General features: G+C 39.7%; 3 protein-coding genes across 5 annotated transcripts in view; 1 reads left to right on the top strand and 2 right to left on the bottom strand.

Annotated features, from left to right (window-relative positions):
* LOC139129530 (uncharacterized) overlaps positions 1-22313 on the bottom strand; it is a 263263-nt gene extending 240950 nt beyond the window's left edge. The window contains exon 1 of the mRNA XM_070695165.1: positions 22310-22313. The gene's annotated coding sequence lies outside the window, so the exon portion shown is untranslated. The remainder of the gene's footprint in view (positions 1-22309) is intronic.
* LOC139124911 (histone H2B, gonadal-like) lies at positions 5989-6419 on the bottom strand. The gene has a single exon (XM_070691020.1). It carries the CDS (start codon positions 6393-6395, stop codon positions 6027-6029), a length of 369 nt encoding a protein of 122 aa, XP_070547121.1. The 5' UTR covers positions 6396-6419; the 3' UTR covers positions 5989-6026.
* Positions 7893-24914, top strand: LOC139129527 (uncharacterized). 3 transcript variants are annotated; one of them, XR_011551603.1, is made up of 18 exons: positions 7893-8024; positions 11036-11099; positions 11934-12230; positions 13031-13098; positions 14211-14315; positions 14695-14995; positions 15974-16041; positions 16421-16531; positions 17839-18000; positions 18715-18899; positions 19470-19629; positions 20141-20246; positions 20790-20952; positions 21500-21641; positions 22213-22378; positions 22895-23082; positions 23585-24226; positions 24417-24913. XR_011551603.1 is itself a non-coding variant. In XM_070695162.1 (17 exons), the coding sequence occupies exons 3-17, from the start codon at positions 12217-12219 to the stop codon at positions 23623-23625; spliced, it is 1980 nt and encodes a 659-aa protein (XP_070551263.1). In that variant the 5' UTR covers positions 7893-8024; positions 11036-11099; positions 11934-12216; the 3' UTR covers positions 23626-24914. The 3 variants fall into 3 exon arrangements, 2 of the variants coding, with proteins under 2 accessions (XP_070551263.1, XP_070551262.1); XM_070695162.1 differs by having other exon boundaries at positions 23585-24914; XM_070695161.1 differs by having other exon boundaries at positions 7904-8028; positions 11044-11099; positions 23585-24914.
* The last annotated feature ends 148 nt before the right edge of the window (positions 24915-25062 follow it).

Genomic DNA, 25062 nt, shown 5'->3' with positions numbered 1-25062 from the left:
GAGCTTCAGAGTTCAATATGCGCACCCAGAAACTAAAGGAAACACGAAAACAACAAAACAATGTGGGGAAATGCTAATGAATTTTCAGAGACCTGTCTTTTCAACTTCTTAAAGCAAGTCAACAAGAAAGCCAACTATTTTGAGATATGATCAACCGTCGAACCTCAATTGGCAGAATTTTGCAACGCATGCGCACAGGCAATATTGAATACCTGGGGACTCTCCAGTCTGCAATCCGATGTATTGTGAGGAAATCACAGGGTTGCTGACAAGGTAATCCAAAATCAGTCTTTGTCACCGTGAGTATCATTAGCAAAGACATCAATAACTTCTACGCCTATTCTTATGGGGAAAGTAGAATGAAATACAATCCGTCTGAAAACTTTCCTTTGTGTGGGATTTATGTATCTGTTGATGCGACTTACAATTTTGTTACGGGACACTTTGTTTACTAGACGACAGTGTTTTGTCTACTTGACTGGTATTTTGAATATACAGTGTCTTCAATCGGTCTTCAATGTCCTTGCATCAAAACTTTCAGTGAAGTTTAACGAACACTCCAGTTTCTGATGCAATATGCCATGCAAAGATTACATTGAATCAACCACCTACATTGCAATTCTTTATTCTTTCTTTCCCCAAAGACGCATAGAAAACATACAACGGACGCTGTGTGTGTGTGCACTGAGTGGCCTACAGGCAGCGAACTTTAACCGGTCAAGGTCAAGGCTAGATTTTATGGACTTTCCGGTTTTCCGTTGAAGTCGGAGGATAAAATTACTGGAACAGTCAGAGCAAAAGTGAAAGAGCCGTCACGCGATTGAGGCAAGACTGCTCAATAGCGGACAGGTCACGCACGGAATAAAAGCGTGGGCTTGCAGTTTTGCCGAGGCGGACCTCGACCTGAGACGCGTGACGTGACCTAGATTAATATCTCGCACTTGCAAGGACACTGTACAGGCTACAGGCTCTAGAGTCAATGCAGGCGAACCGCTAGCCGCCACTGATTTTATTGCATCAGTGGCGGCTAGCGCCTGCATTGACTCTAGAGCCTGTGGTACAGGCTGAACAGGCTGAGTATTGCAGGCTGAGTTATAATAGTGCGCAATTTGCTGAAAGCGATGGACGTGCACGAACAAACAGAGCAAAAGGGTTATACGGCATGGCTCGATAGTCGCTCGGCTTATCTCGGGCCGGTCCGCATTCACCCCAGGATCCGCCAAAGTATATCCAAAGTGCTTCGATTTCGCGATCACCTCACCATCATCGCGATGCGACGTCTGCTGAACTTTATTGCATCGATTTATTCTGCTGTGCCCTTATATTACCAAAGACTTTGGAGCAAGTATAAAAAAGGGGTTTGTGACAAATAATAGAAAACAATGTCGGCTGCAGTTCTTTCACAAATGGTAAATTGAAGCGGTTTCACCTTTATATATTCTACAAGCATTATTCGAATATAAGTATCGCCGTAGTAAAAAAACATTGCGATATTTGCCTTTTTAAGCATACAGGGGTCTTGTTTTAAGTGAACGTTACGTTATGATGTCTATGATTCCAAATCTCCAACAAACAAGAAAAGAAAAAAAGAAAATACTTTATGAATCTTTTTTGCTGTAAATGCAGTTGAGAGAAATCTCTCCTACTTATACAGCATCGAAATGATACAGTAGACTGACTGACAAGAACACTAGCCCGCATTAGGGACGAACCATTGGATCTTGGGAGATTGGGGTGGTCACAATCAGATTGTTAATATTTTTTTTACAATTGTAAATTTTTTATTTTATTTTCCAAGCGAGTCATGATGTGCAATTTTTTCCAGGTAAACTGGCAGATTTATCATTTTTTGCGTTCTGATTTTTTATTTTGCAAACTAGTCTGAAGATATTTTTTCCTGATGTTTTGCTTTGAATTTTTTCTGTTCGTTTTGACTGCCCCCTCCAAAGATCTAATGGTTCATCCTTATGCATGTTAAACACTGCTGTTCTAAAACCAAAGCTGAGAAAACATGCAAGAGATACTTAACATTTATTGAAAATGAAAAGAATATACAAAATATTATACATATAAAACGTAAACAAACAAAAAAAAACGTGGAAAAGCTTAACCAAGTATGGTTGTAAAACTGAACGTGTAATAGGATTTAATCACAGTAAAAAACATTGGGATACGCGAACACAGGGACATGTATAGTACGGTACACAGACACAGTCCCTGTGACACACTGAGACAAACACCCAGATAGAGACAGTAACGGGACAGATAGTCTAACAGTGTGAGCAGTTCCGGGACGGAGATGTTTGGCAAGCAATTCATAAAAACACTTACACATAAGCTTACACTTACACACATGCATAGACACACACACAGATACGGAATCAAACGACGATTCCTAGGCGTCGTTTTTCGAGCTAGCCCCTGACATATGTGTGACCTTGCATCATTTAAACATACTCCGAGTCGTGATATCGGATGAAAAGTCGTGGGGGACGTGTATTAGCTCCATTCTTATGACAGCGCGCAAGTTTGCAATAATCATACACGCTGGTTTCGTCACATGAACTGTGTGACTGGGTGATACTTAGTCATCGTTTTTATTTTGAAATATAATGTTATTAAAAATAGCCTGCAGTTACATCTTCCCACTATTCAAGTTGATAAGTTGAACAGGGAAAATGGTGCAGACTAAACAAATGTTAAAAGAGAAAGTACGTGAGGGACCAAAGCACCGAACTGCACCTGACGCTGGACAAAATGTTTGAGGTCTTTCTTTATCGAACGTCACAGTAGCAGCAAAGTCGCGTGAGGTCACGTGATGAGTGCTGGGACCGGAGTTTACGGTGTTGTCATGAGATAAGAGCTCCTTAAAGAACAGTCAAAACCACAACACATTTACCACCTTATCGGAACAAAAAAAGTGAAAGCGTCAGGTGATTCGTAACAAACGCCACGCTGTGAACCGTGACAATTCAATGACATGTGACCTCCACTTCGTGCAAGCTTTAGGATATGACAATGGGCGCGTTGTCTCTGGCATAGGCAGATTTCCAATGTGGAGGGGAATTTCCTTGTTGTTGACAGTTTAAGCTGAAATCATAGTGCGGCGTGGCTGACAATTAAACGGCACCATGCAGACCTATAATTAACCATGAGCTGAACGATGTCGATACCAACTGTCGGGATTGCGACACTCACATAACCAAGTGCTCCTATCATTAAAATTAGTAGAATTAGTGAAGAAGTTTTCTCTATGGTCTCTGTCTGTCTGTCTCTCTCTGCATCTCCCTCCCTCCCATCCCTCCCCCTCTCTCTCAAACACACACACAAAACAAACAAAAAACAAGATCGGGCGTCGCAACATTTTATGAAATGCTGCTCGTTATTACTATAACACCTGTGACACTTTTTTGAAAGGTGAAGGAATGGAGACGCCTAGACTGAAAGATCCGTCGTTGGAGGGCATCCTGGTGACGCTCCCAGTGCCCTCGCATTACGTATCGTTCAGTCTGGAAGATGCCATGCATTCGAGTGTACGATTTCGGCCGATAGTGATATTGAGCTTGGTCTCTAAGCAAACGGTTGCTGCTCAGACATTTTGGCAAAGCTACAGAGACGGGTATCGATTTTTTTACAAGCCAGCAAAGTCTTCCATAAGGTACATTGTAAAGTGTGACTTGGTGTCTCATCTTTCACAGACAGTCCACGATAACATACCTTTTCCCGGTTATCCCACAATGCATTGCAGTGACTATATCAAACACCGTATATGCACTCAAAACAACAAAAACACACTGATTTCGTGCTGTACAACGGATTGTTATAAAAGGATGACACAAATTTGCAATGCCAAATAATACCCCGTGTATATTCTATCCATCAGCGACGAAAATATTAGTCAGGGTATGATCTGTCATAGAGTTCTATGAGTAACATAGTCTGCGTGTACCCTACGACTAAAAAAGTTGTATACGTAACTTACGCTTTGTATACCCCAGCACGCACTGCATCATGAAACCGGTTGAAAGAATTGTAGCTAGAGGCATTACAAGTGCAGTCAGTGTTTTTCCATGTGCTTCGAGAAGAAAACGAAAAGCTGTTCAAACATGCACAACCAATTGCCCTTAAAGCAGGACAATCATGACTTGAATTTTAATTGTCTTCCAGGTGGGGTCTATAACACACGGGATTGTGTTTGTGATATGGCGGGATGCACTTGGCAATATAAAAAAATTCATGTCAATCTATTATTATCGGCAGCATGCACTGAATGAGAGATTTGGCAAGAAGACAATTTGAAGGGCTGAAAATAGATCAAACAGGGATATGAAATTTCAAAATTCCGGGAAAAGGGCCGTTGCAACGGCTGCGCCTGGAGGAGGGGACAGAATCCTTGCTCTACGCACAGTCCCCCCCCCCCACACACACACTGGACTGTGCTTTATGAGAAAGCCTTTCTTTGACAACCATCGCCGCGGGTCATGAGAGGTGAGCGCAGATGAGTGGTGGGAAATTACGGCAATGTCATGAGGTGAGCACTCAATACAGAAACTTTAGTGCCAGCTGTTTATAGAAAATGCTTTGCTTTGGACTATCACAAAAGCGTGAGCGTCATGGTTTATATGTTGTTCAACAATTGATCTACATACATTATTCACTGGTAGACAACGAGCTTGACACTGGCATGCAACATCCGCAGCTTATGCGGAAGGGGAATACCCATACTGCTGACAGGACAAATTAACCTGAAATGCGACGTCGAGGACAATAAACGGTACAGTGCAGACCTACAATTAACTGAACAATTTCGACGCCAAATGTTGGCAATGTGTTAATCACGCATCATTCGAAAACTCCTGACATTCAAAATTGTAAATAAAATGACGCTCTCTCTCAGTCTCTCTTTCGCCGCTTTAGCTTGTGTACAGCAAAAGAGATAAGCGAACTCGTGTTCTGGTTGGATTCCCCATTAGTCGCTCCTTCGCATCGCAGCTCCAATCGTCTATCATAAGTTGACGAGCGAGGTTCACCACCGGGGCTTACGCGAAAATGACTCGGAGACCAGGATAGCGGATGAGAAAATGTTTTCATGATGCATTTTTGCGCACCTTTATACCATTTTATGTCGAAAGCGTTTTGTAAATTAGGTTTTTTTTGTTGGTTTTTTTTTTGAGTAATTTTAGAACTGAATTTCTGTTTATTATAATCAATAAACTGGAAACCCCTCCCCCGGCCAAAAACCTGCGTATTCGACAATACAGCAATATGTTGGTGAATGGCTTCACCCATGAAGGTACCTCCATGATTCGCCATACCAAACACAGCCTATGACGTTTATGCCGAGTCAGGGTTCATCGTATGCTATAAAATCGGAATCTTTTGGCACAACCATTGGGATGTTAATATACATTGGACACCGTTAGGCCTGTGTGTAGGTTCAATAAAAACTTGATACAGGTAGCATTTCGGTTAGACCAAACATGAAAGGTTGGGAAAAATACTTTAGGAATTCATGTTGTTTTAATTAGAATTCGGAGAACTGTTATATCTCATTTCAGAAAGCAATACCTCTGCAACTATTCCAATAACACTGGGTATACACTGCGCCGTGTTGTAAAAACAAATTCTGAATCTTTTTTTTTTGCGAGGGGGGCGGGAAAAATGTTCTGTAGCAGAACTGCTGTGTCGGATAAGTCCAAAAAGCATACGGGTTAATGGAAACGTAGTATATACGGTACTTTGTGACTCGTAATGTAAAAAACTCCCCAAACCAATTTCACAAAATTAGTAGACAATGTCAGGTCTTTTCAGATTCCTTCGATGAAACTAGGCTACCGTTTAAAACATTTTTCAAACATGGAACTGGAAGCCTGTCTGCTACCTTTCAGCACAAGATTTTTTTTTACCTCAGAGATCCTAGATCAAATAAAAGAAGATCGAAAAAAGAAGATTGCGGTAGTTCTCTTTTTGGAGGATGTGGTGGCCCTGAAAAGGGCCGTTTGGTATGTGTATGCCGAGCATACGGTTTACTTGGAGCTGGTGTATTTGGTGACGGCTTTGGTGCCCTCACTGACGGCGTGCTTGGCAAGCTCACCGGGCAGTATGAGACGGACAGCGGTCTGGATCTCTCTGCTGGTGATGGTGGAACGCTTGTTGTAATTGGCCAGGCGGGAAGCCTCAGCGGCGATGCGTTCGAAGATGTCGTTGACAAAGCTGTTCATGATTGACATGGCTTTGGAGGAGACACCAGTATCGGGGTGGACTTGTTTCAACACCTTGTAGATGTAGATACCATAGCTTTCCTTCCTTCGTCTTTTCCTCTTCTTGTCGCCACTGCTTGACGATTTAGCCATACCTGCTTTCTTGGCAGCTTTACCACTTGTTTTGGAAGGCATGATGTTAGCTGGCAACAGTCTTCTCGGTTGGTAAGGTGAGAATGGCACAAACTACAAAATGGCCCTAATTTATAATAAGACAAATGCAAATTAGGAATTGTTTGCACCAAGCGGGAAAAGCAACGAACGTAGCAGCGAGCAACTAAGAACAATAAACGATTAACACCTCCACTGATGAATTCTTTCATTTGCTCACAGCACAGACAAGGTGCTTACAGGTTGCAAATGTGAAGCAAATTTATGCATTCGATGCATGTTCATAGTTCACAGGGTTTTTTAGCTTTCAAATCACAGCCGGACTGTGCCAAAACATTTTGGTAGCGTTTATTGGTTCATATGAAGCTTTTTCGGCCGTCGCCGCCAGTTTCGGTTCATCCTTATTTAAAGTTCCCGCTTTTATACTTATAAATTGAAGTAGAAGTTCTGGCTTCTTAATGTATCGACCCCGATGATAAGCGTCTCCCTCTCCCCTTTTTATTGGTCCAAATGTCGTTTCCGACCCAGGACCCAAGACGAATTAAGCCGTACTTTTTTGTCAATACTTATTTATATCACCGTGGATCACCAGCTGTCTCAAAAATCGCACCAATTACTTTTGTAAAGAAGCCAGTTGCACATCGGTAGTAAAGCCTTGCTAATGTGCAGCGTTCTCAGAAGGGTGTATCTGATTGGTCGAATGTCACTATTCACAGCAACTTAGGGAGTCTACCGTTTATAATTCAGTGATTACGGAAAGATTCAGCCAACCAATTGGATAACAGCTTCCGAGATGCCGGTAAATCGTACCAGATTGAGCGCGACGTCAGACGACGGGGCACATAAGCGTCGTCTAATCGGTTTGGTTAAACATTCTAGAGGGAAAAAAGGATTGGTACAATTTGTATAAATTTCCTTAATGTGCGGTAAAAGTAACAGCTCTGATAATAGGATCCGGACGTCCGAGAAACATTCAGCTTGTATGGGCCTAGAGAGTGACATACAGATTTGAACATTTGCTTAAACGTTAACTTTCCACAATGGACCATTCTCATACAAAATCAAGAATGAAAATAAAGGGTTCACTGTGCAAAGTTAGGTATAATGAGAGAAACAAATCACCTGGGATACACAGGGTGCTCTGTAGTCCTATGGACGTAATTGACAGTTACCGATATTTGAAATTGAAAATGGCCGCCGCGCCAGCTGTTTGATGACCCCACAAGGAAAAATATGTGAGACGCTTTTCCGGAACCCTGCTGTATGGAGTTTGCTATTTGTAAAGTTGCTCGAATAGTAACGATTTATCTCTTTTGACAAATAAATGACATAGGTTTTTATTCAAGGGGGACCTCCGGGCTAAATCTCTTTTTTCTGTTTCTTGTTCGTTGTTGCAGTCACAAGCAAAAAAAAAAAGTTCCGTTTATCGTAAGTCAAAGTCTCAGCGAGCGTTTTTAGAGGACACGTCATCATATAGCATTTTCATAATAAGAGACGATATGGCTATAAAACGGTTCGTTGGGGCGCACACGTATCCGTATCTCTCTCTGACTTCTCCCACTCCGTGAGGCCGACGCGATGGTCTGGCGTGAAGCTGGCGCAATTCTACTGGCAGTGTCTCTCATAGGCGAAGTGCAACTCACAAGCATTCTTGTAAGTACACCGAGGAAACCCATTTTTCCCTGGATGTTTGACATTATTCCCTAGAACGGGAGATAAGTTACGGTACAGTATACAAGGAGCGGATCGCTTGCCCTGTGCATTAGCTGAATTATGGGTAGAATTGTAAGTAGTTTTAGAAATATGGAAAAAACCGCACTTTCACTTTTAAGAATTTATCGAAGTACTTTTCTCTCTCCACATCATAGTAATTTTTCCGTAACATACACTCAGTGGTTTTTCATTATGAAGTTTTGTTCACTATCTTCTTTCAATAACTGGATGTCCTGCGTTTGGGAATTGTAACAAGTGGCGATCGTACGAAAGTTGATTCAATGACAGCAAAAGAAACTGACGATTCTCACAGCCTACAGTATCGTGTTTTATATGTGTTCTTGCGTTGAAGGTAAGGTGCGAGGCATCTTGCTAATAGACCGCAGCATTGTTGCGATCACAAAGCACCCCTTGTATCTAGATAGTAACTGGATGCAAAGCAAGTGCACAGGGTCCCTGTGGAGGGACTGTGGCAAGTGGCAACAACACGAACGACGCCGCCGCCATATTACGACGACGACGTCGATCACATGAAGATGATTGTGGTGGACGGACTTTCCATCTCAATAGTGTGCCCCAAAGCTTACCTATGATTGTCTGCGTTGTGATAGACATATGTTATGACGATGGAGATAATGACAATAGTGTTAGCCTCCCGCCCGCTCCAATAACTTCATTTTGAATTTAGAGTGATAAAACATGTACGCTGTCAAAGACTCGCAATGGCACAAATTTCTAATGGCATCGTCTACGTTTCAGTTAATCCTCCGTCCTCTAGTCATAGACGTATACATTAAAGTTTTTTTGTCAGAAGAGTTTGATACAGGGACAGCGACTCGTCTCTGAGAGGGCCGACTGTATCGATCCACCCGTATGAACGTCTTAGTCAGTCTCGTCCCTTTAAGATGAAATAAGGGATCATAAAAAAATCTTGTGGGGGAAGGCAAACGCTGGAAATTTATGAATCTCCAACAACAAGAACGCCGTGTTCTACATTATCAACTGTTTCTCAAGTGCCAACTCTCATCATCGCCATAGCTAAGAATTCTGTGTCTTACGTTATATCAATAAATTATATTTTCAAAAAGTGTAACTTCTCTGTCTGTATTTCTATTGATTATTGAGGTAGCACATGAATTCTCTTTAAACCCAGCGAACAAAAGTGAAAGCATGTATTATCTACTACCTATAACAACCAAATATTAAGTCATCGACGTGTGCAGTGTCATGCCTATAGTGAACGACAGAAGCATCAGCATGACTTTGAAACCATTAACTGTACTTCTTTCTATCCGCTAAATAGTAGTACATATATTACAGGAGTAACTTGTTACATGAAACACGAACACAAGATGGAAAATTGAGAAGAGATGGTCTATAAGGACAAAATAAGATATCATTTAGTGTATGCAATGACAAATTATCCGACTTGAAAGATTGCGATAGTATAGAATATGACATTAAACTGGTTCAATAATCATTTTCATTCAAGGTAATACATTATCAGGTACTTGGGACATTTGTGATTTACAAATTTAAGTAGGACCATCCTGAACCACAGATAGTTAGTGGTGGTACCAGGTGTCCGGAATGAGTAAGCGTACCCTGCTAGCACTAACTTTACGACGACGGGCGATGATTTCTGAATCGTTCTCGGTGTCATAAATACTTGTCAATAGGTGCACGAGTTTTTGGAAACTTTTACATAGCAGCAATCAATAATATAATATATTTCTATTTCGATAATATATTTCTGTGGACCTGGTAACGCTTTTGATTTTTGCGGAGGAATGACCATTTAGTGGAATGGTTTTCTTTCCACAAGATTGTGGTCTATATATGAAATTAAAGAAAATTAAGTTGTGATTCGTGCGTTTTTGTATCGCATTCTACGCCATATGCACGTTTTCTTCAATTTGTCTAGCCATTCCGATTTCATTCGAACAACAGAATGTAAAGTCACGAACACGTCGCATTCTATCAAGCAGCGTCGATGTGACACTTAAAAGTCAAAAGTCACCAGAGTTGTCACCATCATCTGTCAGCGCGGTCCTGCGGAGAAGTCATCGCAACCTGATAAATGAAAGTCGACAATAATACCAACCGACCGTTGAAGCATGATAGTGCAAAGGTCACCACACCAATTGAACTTTAAAAGCGGAATTACAGAAGACAGATCGCTATGATAAATCGTTGTGGCAGCACCGCCGTGGTGATCGATCCATGTTGACATTATCACTGCCACAGCGTGACACATCGCATGGCGTAGCAGGATGAAACGGCAAATGGATGCGCTAACATTATTTTAAAAATCTATTTGAACAATGGCCGAGAGGCTTTTTTTTTCTAATTGAGTATCGTTGGCATTTTCACAGGATAATGGTTCATAAGTATGACCTAAATGCTTCTCCTAGTAACTTGATGGTGACATGTTACGTTTTGGCTCGACAATATCACCGTCCCTGGACTCACAATCCAATCATTCTATACAGCGTATATAAACAATTAATTCATTTTATTGATAAAAAGTTTATTACCCAATTTTCACAAATATTACATATTCTACTATATTATTCATTGATCTGTAGTAGAAGAAAATTTGTTATGAATGTTAGATTATCGTGCAAAACCTGCCGTATCCGCGGTTCGGGAATGTAGAATACCCTTTGTTGGTGAGTTACAGATACCCCCTTTACAAGAGCGCCCTCACTGTGCAAAATGGAAGATTCCGTCGTGTGCGTGTACGTCGCAAACTCCAACACAATCACGGATCGAAAACTGTGGATAACACTGTATGGAAAGTGACAAATTTGAAGTAAAACAGGGCAAGTAGCTGCGCGGAGATTAGCCCAATTTCAATACTTACCCTTGTTTATTTATCGAAATTGAATTTTGCGAATAGCAGCCTGGGAAAAAATGAAAATATTGATCAATCGCAACTTTCATTTCAGAAGCATAGTGTCAACAGTGTAAATGAACCAAGTGACGACAGAGTTGTGAGATCTGATGACGTAGGTGAGTTCTGAACTTTTTACGAATATCTGAGAAAATAGATGTAAACAGATAATTCATTACAGAGGAACTAGACGTGTGCATCGTGCGGCTTTCAGTGTCACGCATTACCAGAGATAAAAATGTGAACTCATGTCGATGGACCAGGATATAGTATCAGACAAAACTTCATGTTACAGCAAATGTGGATATTGATTTTTTTTACAATGGCCATTAACTCGTTATTGACTGTTTTTCTGGTGGAAACCTAACCAGAGTCCAGCTTGCTGTTTCGTCTTGCTGTTGAAGATGTGTATGTCCGCTCAAATTTTCTGAATATCTCTTAGACTGAACGATGCAGCTTGACTTCTGACTCACCAAAATAGTGATGCCTCAAAACAGCAAGTCTAACCTTAGGTCTAAATAGACACTGGCCATGTTAATAAATGAACAAATAAATAAATAAATAAATAAATAAATAAATAAATAAATAAATAAATAAATAAATAAATAAATAAATAAATAAATAAATAAATAAATAAATAAATAAATATAGGATAAATGATTACCAATTGCTCGAAAAGTAAACACTATTCTTTCTTTATCTTGATCCTATTAGTTATAACTTATGATGTATGTTTGAGTCCTATGGTATTGTTTGTCAAACACAACGTATTGTGATCTACGGAAAATAATTTGAAGTGCCTAGTTTTCAATTTGCCAACACGGTTTGTATGCAGTGTTATTGGAAATTGGCTGGTCAATAAAATTCGTTTGTCAACAATAAATATTGAATTTTGTACTAGATGTACTGTGTCGTTAGCGCTAATAAATTTTAATTGTATGATTTTTTTCCAGTGGAAGATCCGACCACCACGTACTTCTACACGTATATTGACGACACCAGTATTAGCTGGGAAAACGCCAGCTATTACTGCCAAGACAGATGGGGTGTTGTCGTCACCATCCCCGACCAACAGACTCAAGACTACGTCACCAGCTGGTTGACCAATCAGAACGTAGCAGGACCGGTCTATCTTGGCATTGAGCGGAAAGATGACGTCGACTGGCAGTTTTTCAACAGCACCAAAGTGTTGTACACGAACTGGGCTCCTGGTGAACCGAACGAAGAAGAAAATGAATGTGCTGTATGAGGTGAGTTATAAAATCGGTTAGTTATCACAGAATGTGGGAGAATACATAATCATAGCGGCTGCAAAAAGTATACGACGACGTGTATACACATATGTGCTTGCTTATATCTATCCATTCATCAATCGATCAACATATAAAGTGCCATAGATAGATAGATAGATAGATAGATAGATAGATAGATAGATAGATAGATAGATAGATAGATAGATAGATAGATAGATAGATAGATAGATAGATAGATAGATAGATAGATAGATCGATCGATCGATCGATAGATAGATAGATAGATAGATAGATAGATAGATAGATAGATAGATAGATAGATAGATAGATAGATAGATAGATAGATAGATAGATAGATAGATAGATAGATAGATAGATAGATAGATAGATAGATAGATGATTGATACACAGATTGTTTTTTTTTGCAATGTTCCACAATAAAGTTCGGCAAGGTATCTCTCCCGCTCTCTCTCTCTCTCTCTCTCTCTCTCTCTCTCTCTCTCTCTCTCTCTCTCTCTCTCAATATGCCATAATTCAAGATTTGTTGTCTTTCGGTAATGCAAATGACACGGAACGGTATTCAATAGCGGGTCTTCTGTTATTATTGTCAGACTATGGAGGATAATGACAAGTGAACTTTGTGTCGATGGTTTGGTTCAATTTGTTTCGGTTTTGAAATTCGACTTATCGGGCACGCAGTATGGTGATCATCCTTATAAATTTTGAGCATTCACAGAAATATGTAAATAGGCTCATCGTTTGTTTTCAAATTTTCCCGCCTTCGTCGCTCTGACTAGAGCTGAAGACGGCTATCAATGGTCCGACTACAACTGTAGCGTTGGCGCTGCCTTTCTTTGCCAATATGGTGAGTAGAGAAGCTCATTAATTACGTCATTTTTAACTATTATAAAAGGTGAATCAACACCTATGCATTCCTTGTGTAGGCAGATCAAGTGAATCAAAGAATCATAATACAGAGCGTTTCACCAAGGTACCGCAACTCAGCGTATGAGACTCACGTTTCACCTACAACACAAACGATAAGCTTTGGTATCATGACACATTTGAAAGTCACCGACTCATTGATTAATTACAGTAAACCAGCATGGAGCAGTCGCTCTGCCTAGACTAAGAGATACACCTGATTTACATTGTGTGGCTTTTTAGTTAGTTTCTGTTGAGAATACCTTCACCTATTGAACTCTTAACTGAAATTGTAAAAGAAACAGTCACATTATTGATCAAGTCTAGTCAACTGTTTATCTCTCAGTCCAGACAGCAGCTGCCCCATGCTGGTTTACTGTAATTAATCGACGAGTCCGGTGGCTTTGAAATGTGTCCGTGATACCCAAGCTAATCGTGTTTTGTATGTGGATTGTGTCCGTCTCATACGCTGAGTAGCGGTACCTAGGTGAAATGCACTGTATTCGCTCCGAAGTTCGAGAAAGCAGTAAAGCGGGACGCCATGTTGTTATAGAGACGGAAAACAGTTAACTTGGCGGGACCACAAGATATGCACCATGATAATTCATAGTCAACAACATATAATTCAACAAGCTAAATCCTTTTCCCGCTGCCTTCATCCCCCTCGCCAAGAATATATTTTGTATTACCGCTGATTAATAACTGAACCAAGAGGATGTGTCAGATGTAAGAAAAACTTGCGGCATCCTTTGCCTTTTTTTCATCGAAACAAACGGCAAGGAGAATTTGTTTTACTACTTTTTACTAATTATTTTTTTACAAATTTTGATTCTTGATGAAAATTGGAAGTGTATATCAGAACAAAAGACCATAGTGAATTCAATACAACTTACATTTCTAGCAGTCGTCATATCGCCATATCATTCGCTTCCAGAGCTAATTTTTCGTACCGCCACCATATTTTGAAGTCGTTAAACCCTACTATTTTTGACCCAGACACCAGACCGACTTTAATTTGCTTGATATACTCTGCGTGTTCTTTGCTCTCCACAGACTGCAAACGTGACCCGTTTTGGTGTGTTCGCGGCACTGTCGTACTCACTGAAGACACCTGCATTTGTGAGTGTGAAAGCGGATGGACCGGACCTTTGTGCGACGGTCAGTAAATACCAACACGTCAATAGCGCCCTCAATTCCTTCGTCCTGATTTGCTGTCGATTACGCTTCATGAGCAACCTGTCATGATATTGTCTACCATGTAATCTTGATGTGTACTGAGCTACCTTTATAAAGTTTGCCATCAATTCATAAATTATTGACTTATAAGAAATTTATGAATACTTTCACTCGAACCATGGCGCCATTCATGTACATAACAAACTAACCAACACACGCCGTGCTTTCAGCCACCGTCCCTCTATCAGGGACCGTGTTTCAGCTTATCACTTTTTTAGTCCATGCATTCTGCAATATTCCCCTGCAACGCGACTAACTGTCTAACCAACATTCGTATCCCTGGTTGTTAAATCCCTAACAGAGGTGGACGACTTTGTAGCGCCCCTGTACGAAATAGGCACTTCAGAACAACAATTCACCGGCGCCGAGCTATTCTGCGCGGAAATGCGAACAACGTTGCCCAGTGTATCGACGGTAAACACGTGGAACGCCCTCAAGGAGTTCGTCGGCAGCCGATCATTTCTTTCGGATAAGTTTATTTACGTTGACCTCAGACTTGTGGACGGCGAATGGGTGGACAGTGCAGGGAATAGCCCGGAGGAGTACAACTGGTTAGACGGTGAACCTAAACAAGATGCATATGATGGGTGTGCAGTTATTAGGTGAGCAGACTCAAAGTTAGCTATGGAAACGCTCAACCCCCGCCGCTATCCGTGGCGGTGTTAACCTTTTGGTGACCCGGATAGACGCACACTACCCAGCCACAGATACATGCGTTTCCACAGCTAACTCAAAGTGGCCTGTGAACGATAATATTTCGGTCTCATTGCTTTATTGTTGAAAGATTCATTAGCGGTGACTTTATGATCTATTTGACGTATTTTGTTCGTTTCGTGTGTTAAATACAGTTTCTCATTCTAATACTCTAATGGTGTTGGAATGCCTCCAAGTAGCTGTGGGTCCATAGCTGGGGTGTTTTCAGACGGGATTCCTGCCTTTTACGGGCTGATTCCGACTTTTACCATTTACCCCGCCACCTCAGCTGTGGGATATTGAATAGACTAGCGTCCATGTTCCGCCGCAAGCACCCTTTGCGCAAGTTTGTTCGACGATATTTCGAAAAATTTTCCATCCAAATTACAAATTGCCAACACTTCAATATTTTATTATTAATTTTCCTTAAACAGGAAGTAAATTGAGTCACTATATGTGGACTACTCGTAAAATAGTGACAATGGAGTGGATGATACGTTTTTGTCGACTGTTCACCCCAAACTTGACAGTGATAATAAGAAATACTAACCCGACGCCTACGAATGTTAAGCAAAATATTTTACATTTTAATTGCCCACTGTAATTACCACGAATGCGTGTCTACAAAGTGTTTAGAGGAAATGCCGCCCTCTCTATTTCAACATAATGTCCAATGGTTCCACTCCGAAATAACCCACATGGAGATGTAGACCTATTTCTGTGCGCGTTTGTGCACGTGGTTTTGTTTTTACCCTGGTTCATTCAAATTCTGGGTTTAACTTTTTGAATTGTCTCAGATCGAATGTACCTCGGAAGATTGACTTTTAACCTCGATTTGGTATATTACTGAAGCTATTGCTTGTCCCGTTTTTGTTTCCTTTTCTCAGCCCTGCCGACGACTATAGATTGATATCGGTGGACTGCTCGGAAAACTTCAAGTACATTTGTGAACTCCGTAAGTGTATAACCGACAAGTGTGCCTGGATGTCCCCTTCTCATCCCTACCTACCATTCTAACGTCCATCCCTGGAAAACTGAATTCTGTAAAAATCGCTTTATCATCTTCATATATATATATATATATAATATATATATATATATATATATATATATATATATATATATATAATATATATATATATATATATATATATATATATATATATATAAAATGTGTATTTTTGGACATTCTTATATAATAAATTATTATTATTAATATCATCGTTTTTTATACCCGATATTTAAGCACAGGGATTCATACCATGGCTATGCGTTACTATTAACTCTTTCATTGTCACAGTTTTTTTTTACTTGCGAATTGCTGTGTTTCACAGCTTGCACTAAAGGTTACGAGAAATGGTGTATCCATGGCGATATCGTCCTGAAGAAAAGCGGAGCCTGCTCCTGTGTGTGTTGGCCTGGCTCCTTCGGTGGAAGATGTGAAGGTACGCACCCCGTCAACCCTTCTCTCCATTTCCCGCTACCCCTCTCTCCCATATCAGGCCCCTTCCAGTCTCTTATTTATTGCAGGCAGAATCTGCCCGTAGCATTGGTGGTTGCATATACCATCTGATATTGACATAGGACCAATTTTATCCAATAAAATCGTTTATTCTGTCGAGAGGTATGTAGTGTTCCGGTCATCGAGTCTGTGCGTGAAATTCACCATCCACAGGTTGAAAACCACTGTAAATTTTGTACAACGAAACCCTTTTCTCGCTTCCGTAGAATTTCGAATGCGTGCTGTAAGGCCGAACAAAAAACAAATGTGCTGTTCCGATAACCCGACCTACCCTATTTTTTTTACCTGCCGACCCTAAACTTTTTAGAGGTACGTTAACACTGACGTAAAAAAGGAAAGAAAGATAAAACCAGTAAAATCACGCGTTCGTCAATTGGCATTTGATTTGTGCTTGAACGAAGATGTCTTTTATATTTTTTCCCCTTTTATATGTATGATACATATTTCTGGAAATGTTGTGGCCAGTGTTTGACCGCCCTGAATCCCTGAAAAATTCACATTTAAAAATAAAAAATATTTTGGAAAACAAATTCCTGCCGACCTACCTACCTATTTTTGAAAACCATGTGTTATCGGAAGAGCGCAATTTATTTTTTGGTCTAATCAAAAGGACTCTTAGAAGAGTATGAAATGCTACCAATGCTGCCCGTTTTAGGGTCTCTCAAAGTCTCCAAAGTACTTTTTGTATATTATTTATGCGTGCCTAATTCGTTACTATAAGGCAATACCTTAACATCAAATATAATCGCCTCGCGGTGAGGTGCTTACGAAGATATCTCGCCATTCCGAGTGAGGTAGTTACGTAAGCATTAGTTAGGTCCAAGGAATCGAATACAACCGTCAAACGAGAAACTATGAAATTAAATTACTTGCAATATGGTGACACGCTTTATATAAGAGAACTCACAAATTTTATCAACTCTTTAAAAGCATATTCTGTACAAGACATATCAGTCTTAGTCGGCTTAAAGACAAAATGTCTGCTTACTAAACGTCAGTTTTCACACTAAACACACATGGCATCAGTTTACAAACTAAACGTCGGTTTCAATATTTACCTGAAGCAGACGACAGCACCCTTTTCGCACCTTGAACAAACCCCATCCATTTTTTGAAAAAATATGCCCTTCTGACGCAGTACACAGACTCAACAACAAATATATTGTTGGTAAGAATAAGAAAGCACAGTAACGAGATCAAAACTTACTTCAACTCACTTTTATCCGTTAGAGTATGATTATGATGACGTCATCAATAAGACGCTTCTGTTCTACATGACGCAACGTTCGGGTCAGCTGCCAGAAACTGACGACTATGTGCCATGGAGACAAGACTCTGCCCTGATGGATGAAGGCTACAATCAGGAAGATCTCACTGCCGGATGGTACGACGGTAAGTCTTCGTTACGCGTTTCCTGGCCGCTACCACTCCCAAGACTGCTTACCAGGCCTACCGTTCACTGCTTCTTCAGTAGACTGGTGCATACTCTTGTCTCGTTCCGTTTGGTTTCTTCTCACACGGTGAACTGGGCTGCAACGCTAGAGTCATTTCTGGTCATTCTTCGCACGATGATTGCGCACTATTCGTTCGCTCGACAGAGCAGAGGCAGGCAAACCCCTTTGCAAAATGCGTTCACAGTGGTTTGATATCCATTCGACTATTTTTTTTCTGAAATCAATCTCGTTATACCTGGTGGCTTTTTTTTAACTGATATGAAACCTTTTTCTTCCCTGTTCCGTTGTATAACAGACGTCACAATAACAAACACTGAATTTGATAATGATTTATTCGTACTGTATGAGGCCATGGAGAGGGACAAGTATATATTGTTGAGCAGAATGTACACTAATAGTGTCCAGTGGAAAACGCCCACGTCTACCTGATTTCATGGAAAATTGTAGGTCTGGAATATGAAGCAAAAGGGGAACACATTAATGGTTAAGAATACCATTGAAGTACGATATTCTTGCTTGAAATGAATGGTTTTCTTCTACTCGAACGATCCCAGTAACTAGTGAATCCAACTATAAAATTTGACAAAGACCTTGCAAAAATCTTGTGGCATTTTTGACCCATTCAGTCCTGTATGATCTTTTTCTGTCACAGCCGGAGATCACATCAAGGTCACGTTCAAGCACACCGCTTCCGTGTGGAAGCTGGCCTGGGCGTTCTTGGAGTTCAGAGACGCGTACGAAGAGGCGGGCCTCGTCGACTTCTTCTACGACACGCTGAAATGGGGCAACGACTACACCATGAAACTGCACACCAAACCACACGAGTTCTACGCGCACGTGAGTCTTCACAGTCAATCTTCTACACTAATTTACATGCATTGCCAGCTTCAATGTATATGTTTGTCCGAATTGAGAAACAGAATAATTGTAAAATCATCGCATGGTTTGCAGGACTCACACCACCACCGCATTTTGCTTACATAAACGGGGAAAACTATCTCAAAATCACAGGATAGTCTACAAAATCCATGTATCTAAATCGGCAAACAGCGAGTAGTTGCTATAAATTTAGGCAAGAGAAAAATGTTCATCGGATTTTCTTAGCAGAGCTAAAGAGGCGAAAAGCTAATATTTTTTACGAACCAGCATCCTCCACTAGGTTTTACAAAGTGTCCACAATAATTACACATACAGACAGTGTTGACAGACCAAAGTCTGAGCATTTCCACTTGTTCCCAGAAGAAAACAAAGAACTAGAAATATGCACGACAAAAACACCCTAAAAGCACTAAAATGTATACACCGGTATATTTGGCGCGATTTATTTTAAAAATCCACATTGGCTAAAGTAGAAACGTCGATGCCTCCCGGCCTTATCATCCGAATCGTGGATTTGAAACTCTGTAGGTGGGAAATCCTTCCGTAGAGCACAGCTACTGGACGCGACCCGAAGACATGGTGCACCACAGACAAACCTACCCTACCAACGAAACACATCCCGCAACCGAAGTGGCTGCCAACGGGGCCTCGTCGCTGGCGGCGTCCTACCTTGTGTTCAGGGACGTTGGTAAGGCTTCTCGGAAAGGACGCACAGAAATCGTCCATGATTATTACTTTTGTAAAATATTTTCGGTCACTCAGTTATATTATAGGTAATCTGCCTGAAGCATGCGACGCACCTAATTTCAACCACTCTCATGTGCAGAACAAACGAAGCTGAATTTTAACAAATTTTTATGATCAAACCTTATTGTGTGATGCAACAAAGTTCAAAATTCATATTAGGCCCTACGTGGTCAGAACGATTTACTAAATGGTTCATCTTCAGCAGGTCTTTGGCAGACATCGCAAGCCACTGGCAGCAAAATGTGAGAGAAAGCAATCCGGAATCCACGTTTTGTTTCTTCGATTTTTGTTGTTGTTTTTTTATAAGACACGTTCGAGTGCGAACTCACAAGGCTAATGTAGGCGTAATGTGTATCTTTTATCATCATTGACAAAGCAAGATTTTTTCCAATGAACAACTTGTACGTTTAACACCAGGAAATTGACAACTTCCAATTGATAAATTCACACAGATACTCAGTATGCGGATGAATTGTTGAGGCACGCTAGAGAATTGTACGACTTTGCTGACCAGTTTAGAGGAACAATCGAAGACAATGTACCTGAATTACATTTTAAGTGAGTAGAGACGACCGTGTACTAGTTATATGTCTTACTGTGCTGTTAAACGAAAATGTTAATATAAACTTAACATAAATAAGAAGATACATAAATTTAGATGTAATCAATATATCAATCGATTAATCGATAGGTGCATACATACATACATACATACATACATACATACATACATACATACATACATACATACATACATACATGCATACATGCATGCATGCATGCATGCATACATACATACATACATACATACATACATACATACATACATACATACATACATACATACATACATACATACATACATACATACACATACATACATACATACATACATACATACATACATACATACATACATACATACATACATACATACATACATAGTTTCGTAACACCGTCAAACAGTACGTGCTCACCGTCCCTGTAGTTCTTCATTTAAAAACAACTTGGTGTCTCCTCGATCTTTTAGTGCCACATCCTTTGACTTTGTCACCCAAAGATATTTAAGAAACTGCAATAACCTCGATATTTTTACATCAGGAGCGGTGATTACGAAGACGAACTGACGAACGCAGCTCTGTGGATGTACCTGGCTACCAACGAGACTCACTACTTTGACACGGCTAGAAGTTACTATGACCAGTACGCAATGTCCAAAAAGAGTCCCCTGTTTACTCGTAACAGAGTTCAAAACGCTCTCCAGGTAAGCTTCTGAAGAACGCAGGATTGACAAAATATATTGTGTGAACTTGTATTCGGTGCGTTTTTTTCGTTCGCATGTTTGCATGTGGAGTAGGCAAAATAAACTTGTCGCCAAGACGCTAAACCCACCACGAAATGTTCTGTAGGCAAGTTCTACACGTGGTGTTACACCAAGCGTAGAGAAAGCGTATAGAAAAAGTAGAAAGCCCGTTTTCTACAGTAGAAAATCCGCTTTAATTATTTTAGGTTCGTCACATCAACAGTGAAGCATAGCAAGGTGTTCGGAAAAGCCAATCGTACGACATCTGCAGCATGTCGACCAGGAAGTTCTTTGGGTTAAAGCAAAATCCCACGATGCGAATCTGAAAGTGCAATATTTTCACAATTCGTTTTGGTGGTATGCTTTTATAATAATCAAACAAAATGATATGTCCCCGACTTGTCGATCATAATTTCCAAAATTGATTTGCGGGAAACTCATGTGTGTTTTACCGCAGTCTTCTGTTATATTTGTCACTGATCTGCAAAAAAATTTGATTTTATTGCAGCTGATGATGTATATCACCACCAACGACTCACCTTACTTAGATTCGTTCGAGGATGGCCTGGCAAGGTGGGGACCTGACTGGATTGTGTACACGCGCAAGGGCCTTGCCATGTACACTTGGAATCGGCCCATGAAACGAGCTGGTATGTGAATTGCCATGGTTGTTTGATGCTGACAATAGACATAATAATAACATTGGAACTCTCCGCAACATCGAGTATGATGGCAATTGTGGCATATGAGAAAAATTAAGCTTTGAACATTAGATGTCATAATTAGTGTTATATATATATATATATATATATATATATATATATATATATATATATATATATATATATATATATATATATATATATATATATATATATATATATATATATATAACTCTAGTGACTTGCTGAACTGGTGTTTTGTTCCAAGTCGATCTCACCAATCCCAAACCTACAAATAGAATGGTTCGTCCCAATCATATATGTAAGAGTGTCGAGCTAGTAATCCTTTCACTCTATCTGAGGATTGCAAGATGCATAAAACTTAAGTAATAGATTTCATTACTTTGTACTTGAAATAATCTGTTTATATATATATATATATATATATATATATATATATATATATATATATATATATATATTATATATCCTGACTTCTGATTGAAATATTCCTTGTACTTGGAATTTAATTTCTTCTTCAATTCCCATTAAACTTTAGCGGATATCAGTTTCCTGGCTCTTGTAGCCGCCAAACACGGAATTAAGAGTGAAGAAAACTTCAACTTTGCCAGGAGTCAAATCCACTACATGCTGGGAGACGGTGGCAGAAGTTATCTGACTAGCTTCGGACGGTATCCTCCTCTTCGCCCGCACCACAGAGCCAAGTGAGTAATGTGTACGTCCAAGGATATAATTCGAGATATGGAAATATTGTTGTTACAGCAATACTTGCCAGTTTCCTTTTCAACATGCTTTCATAACGGGTCATTTTCGAAACAAGATACTTTGAACGACTAATGTAACCAGGCAAAAATCACTTGGAGACGAACAGAAACGACTATCTCTGTTCTACTCAAGCTATGTATTCTTTAATGAGCTTAGCGACTCCCTAGGTAACTAAGGAAAATGCTGACCATTTGTAATGTACATTAAACATCATTCTTACCACATATACCTTGAAGTGGACCATCATGTTTTCCCTATTCGTAAACCTTACAGCTCAAGGGTGTGGTTTTAGGAAACGAAAATAAGCAAAAAGATATCGTCATTTTTACACAAAACAAGCAATTTTTGATCTTCTGGGTCAAGTTTAACGACTGGAAAAACTATTTGGCCTTCTCCAAGAGATACACGCGGACACAGCTATTTACCGGACCCGGTTCTTTTTTCCTCTCTATCAGCTCGTGCCCTTTAGAGTCTGTATCGTGTGGTAGTGCAGAGCGTGATTCGCCCTATCCAAGCCCCAACGTACTATACGGTGGACTTGTTGGTGGACCGGACGAAAGAGACTGTTATTTCGATCACCGACGAAATTGGGAACAGAATGAAGCTGGTGTAAATGTAGCAACATTTCAGGGAGCTGTTGCAGGTAAGTTGGATCGTAACATCTGTAAATTTAGGGGTACATAACTACTTATGTTATTTCTGGTATTTCCAAACAAATGTTCAAATGTATTTCACTCGTGCATGTATGTACAGATCGAAGGATATATTGATGAATGAATGAATCTATCTATCTATCTATCTATCTATCTATCTATCTATCTATCTATCTATCTATCTATCTATCTATCTATCTATCTATCTATCTATCTATCTATCTATCTATCTATCTATCTATCTATCTACATATATGGACGTGTATGTGTATATATTCATGAATCCATCTCAGCATATATCACAGTATGCATCTGTCTTTCTGTCTGTTTGTCTCCATTTCATATCCTGTCCGTCCGTCTGTCTGTATACGTTGATGTCTATTCGTCTCTCAGTCGGTATTTCTATAAACATGGGTACTGAATTAAAACTGAATAAATGTACGTAGGGTATGAAGTATAAAAGTGTTGGTTTGTGTTCTTTCTCTTTCGTAGGTTTGTCTCATTTCCGGATCGGAGCTAGTGCTAGTCCATAATCGATCGAGGGGAAGCCTCACCACGTGACGAAATATGGCGCTGCGTCACGTGGACGTGACACTTGCCTATCGTAAATACTATTGAACTCAATGACGGACATTAAATCGGATTACTACTTTATCTTGTCTTCCATTTTATAGTTCAAAATTTCTTTGTTACAACTCACACTTTGTTGGCACCATTTAACATTGCCTGTTATATAGATAGAATCTGGAATTGTACGTGCTTGAGGAAGTTGCTCTTGATTATATTTCTCTTTTAAATAGTGTTCACATTATAAGTAATATCAGTTATAATTAGATTTTTGGACCGAAATGTTGAACAAATGCCTGTGACGTTTCAAAGGAAACATCTTCGAAAATTATATCACCAGTTATTTCAATATATCACGAATGTTTTTTTTCGGTAAACGGTGAACTTTCCAAAACACTTTCACAAAATTTCAATTCTTTTAATTTACACCATTATATATTTAGAATAGACGTGTCTTACTTTAATGAATAACTAGCTTCATAAATTGTTAACACGATTGGAACTTATTAGGGATAATTGGATAGTGAAGTAAGGTCATTTAAGCTCATCTGCTTTTCTCTTTTAAAGGTATACAGTCACCTGTAATCTAAATATGCCCATTATATGGTCAAAGGGGCGTTCCTTGGTATTCAAAATGCCCGCATGAGGGCGCTGTTTTTTGAAAAGCGGCCACCGCCTTAAAATCTGTGATTGGTCAGATTTTCTTTTCCCATGGTATCTGAGGCAAATTGGAACAGGTGACAGTATACCTTTGAAGTTACACACTTGTTTTTATGAGTAATTTGTAATATTGCAACATTCAGCTATATGGCACCTAACACTTTTGAGAAATATGAAAAATATGAAGATACAATATCCCAAATTAGTTCCAATCGTGTTTGTTAAGTAATGCTTGTCATCTTTTGTTTTCAAAATAAACATTATTTAGTAATACTAACGTCTGTCTTTGTAGCATAGCAGAGCATACCGGTGGAAAATCTGTACAAAGGTCTCTCAACCAGTATGGGCATGTCTGTTCTATTATGACCGACGACCAGCCTATTTTGCCACACAAACCACGGATTCTTTGTTATGGCTATGCTTTTCAAAACTGTAACGTTTGAGTTGTAGATTATAGACATCTAACAGTATTAGTACCAATAACACAATTGGAACTATTCTGGGATAATTGGATTGTCATATTTTTCAAATTTCTCAAAAGTGTTAGGTGCCGTATAGCTGAATGTTGCAATATTGCACATTACCCATAGAAACAAATGGTAAACAGTCTTCTTTGCATCATAAACGGAATAAAATTATTGTCAAACTTAGCGATTTTGGAAGTCTTTGTCATATTTTCTGGTCGTCTGCATGTTTTGTGAATGTTTTGATTGGTCAGTCTATAATCCACCGTGACGGTATGT

This window comes from Ptychodera flava, chromosome 3 (genome assembly GCF_041260155.1).
Source record: "Ptychodera flava strain L36383 chromosome 3, AS_Pfla_20210202, whole genome shotgun sequence".
Taxonomy (NCBI): domain Eukaryota; kingdom Metazoa; phylum Hemichordata; class Enteropneusta; family Ptychoderidae; genus Ptychodera; species Ptychodera flava.
This window is presented reverse-complemented; position numbering and strand designations above follow the sequence as displayed.

Bases quoted from the DNA above. Each gene is read 5' to 3' on its own strand.
- LOC139124911 (XM_070691020.1), bottom strand. From the start codon at position 6,395: ATGCCTTCCAAAACAAGTGGTAAAGCTGCCAAGAAAGCAGGTATGGCT.
- LOC139129527 (XM_070695162.1), top strand. The intron at 13,099-14,210 runs GTGAGTAGAGAA...TGCTCTCCACAG, and splicing joins TGCCTTTCTTTGCCAATATG to ACTGCAAACGTGACCCGTTT. The intron at 14,316-14,694 runs GTCAGTAAATAC...AATCCCTAACAG, and splicing joins GACCGGACCTTTGTGCGACG to AGGTGGACGACTTTGTAGCG.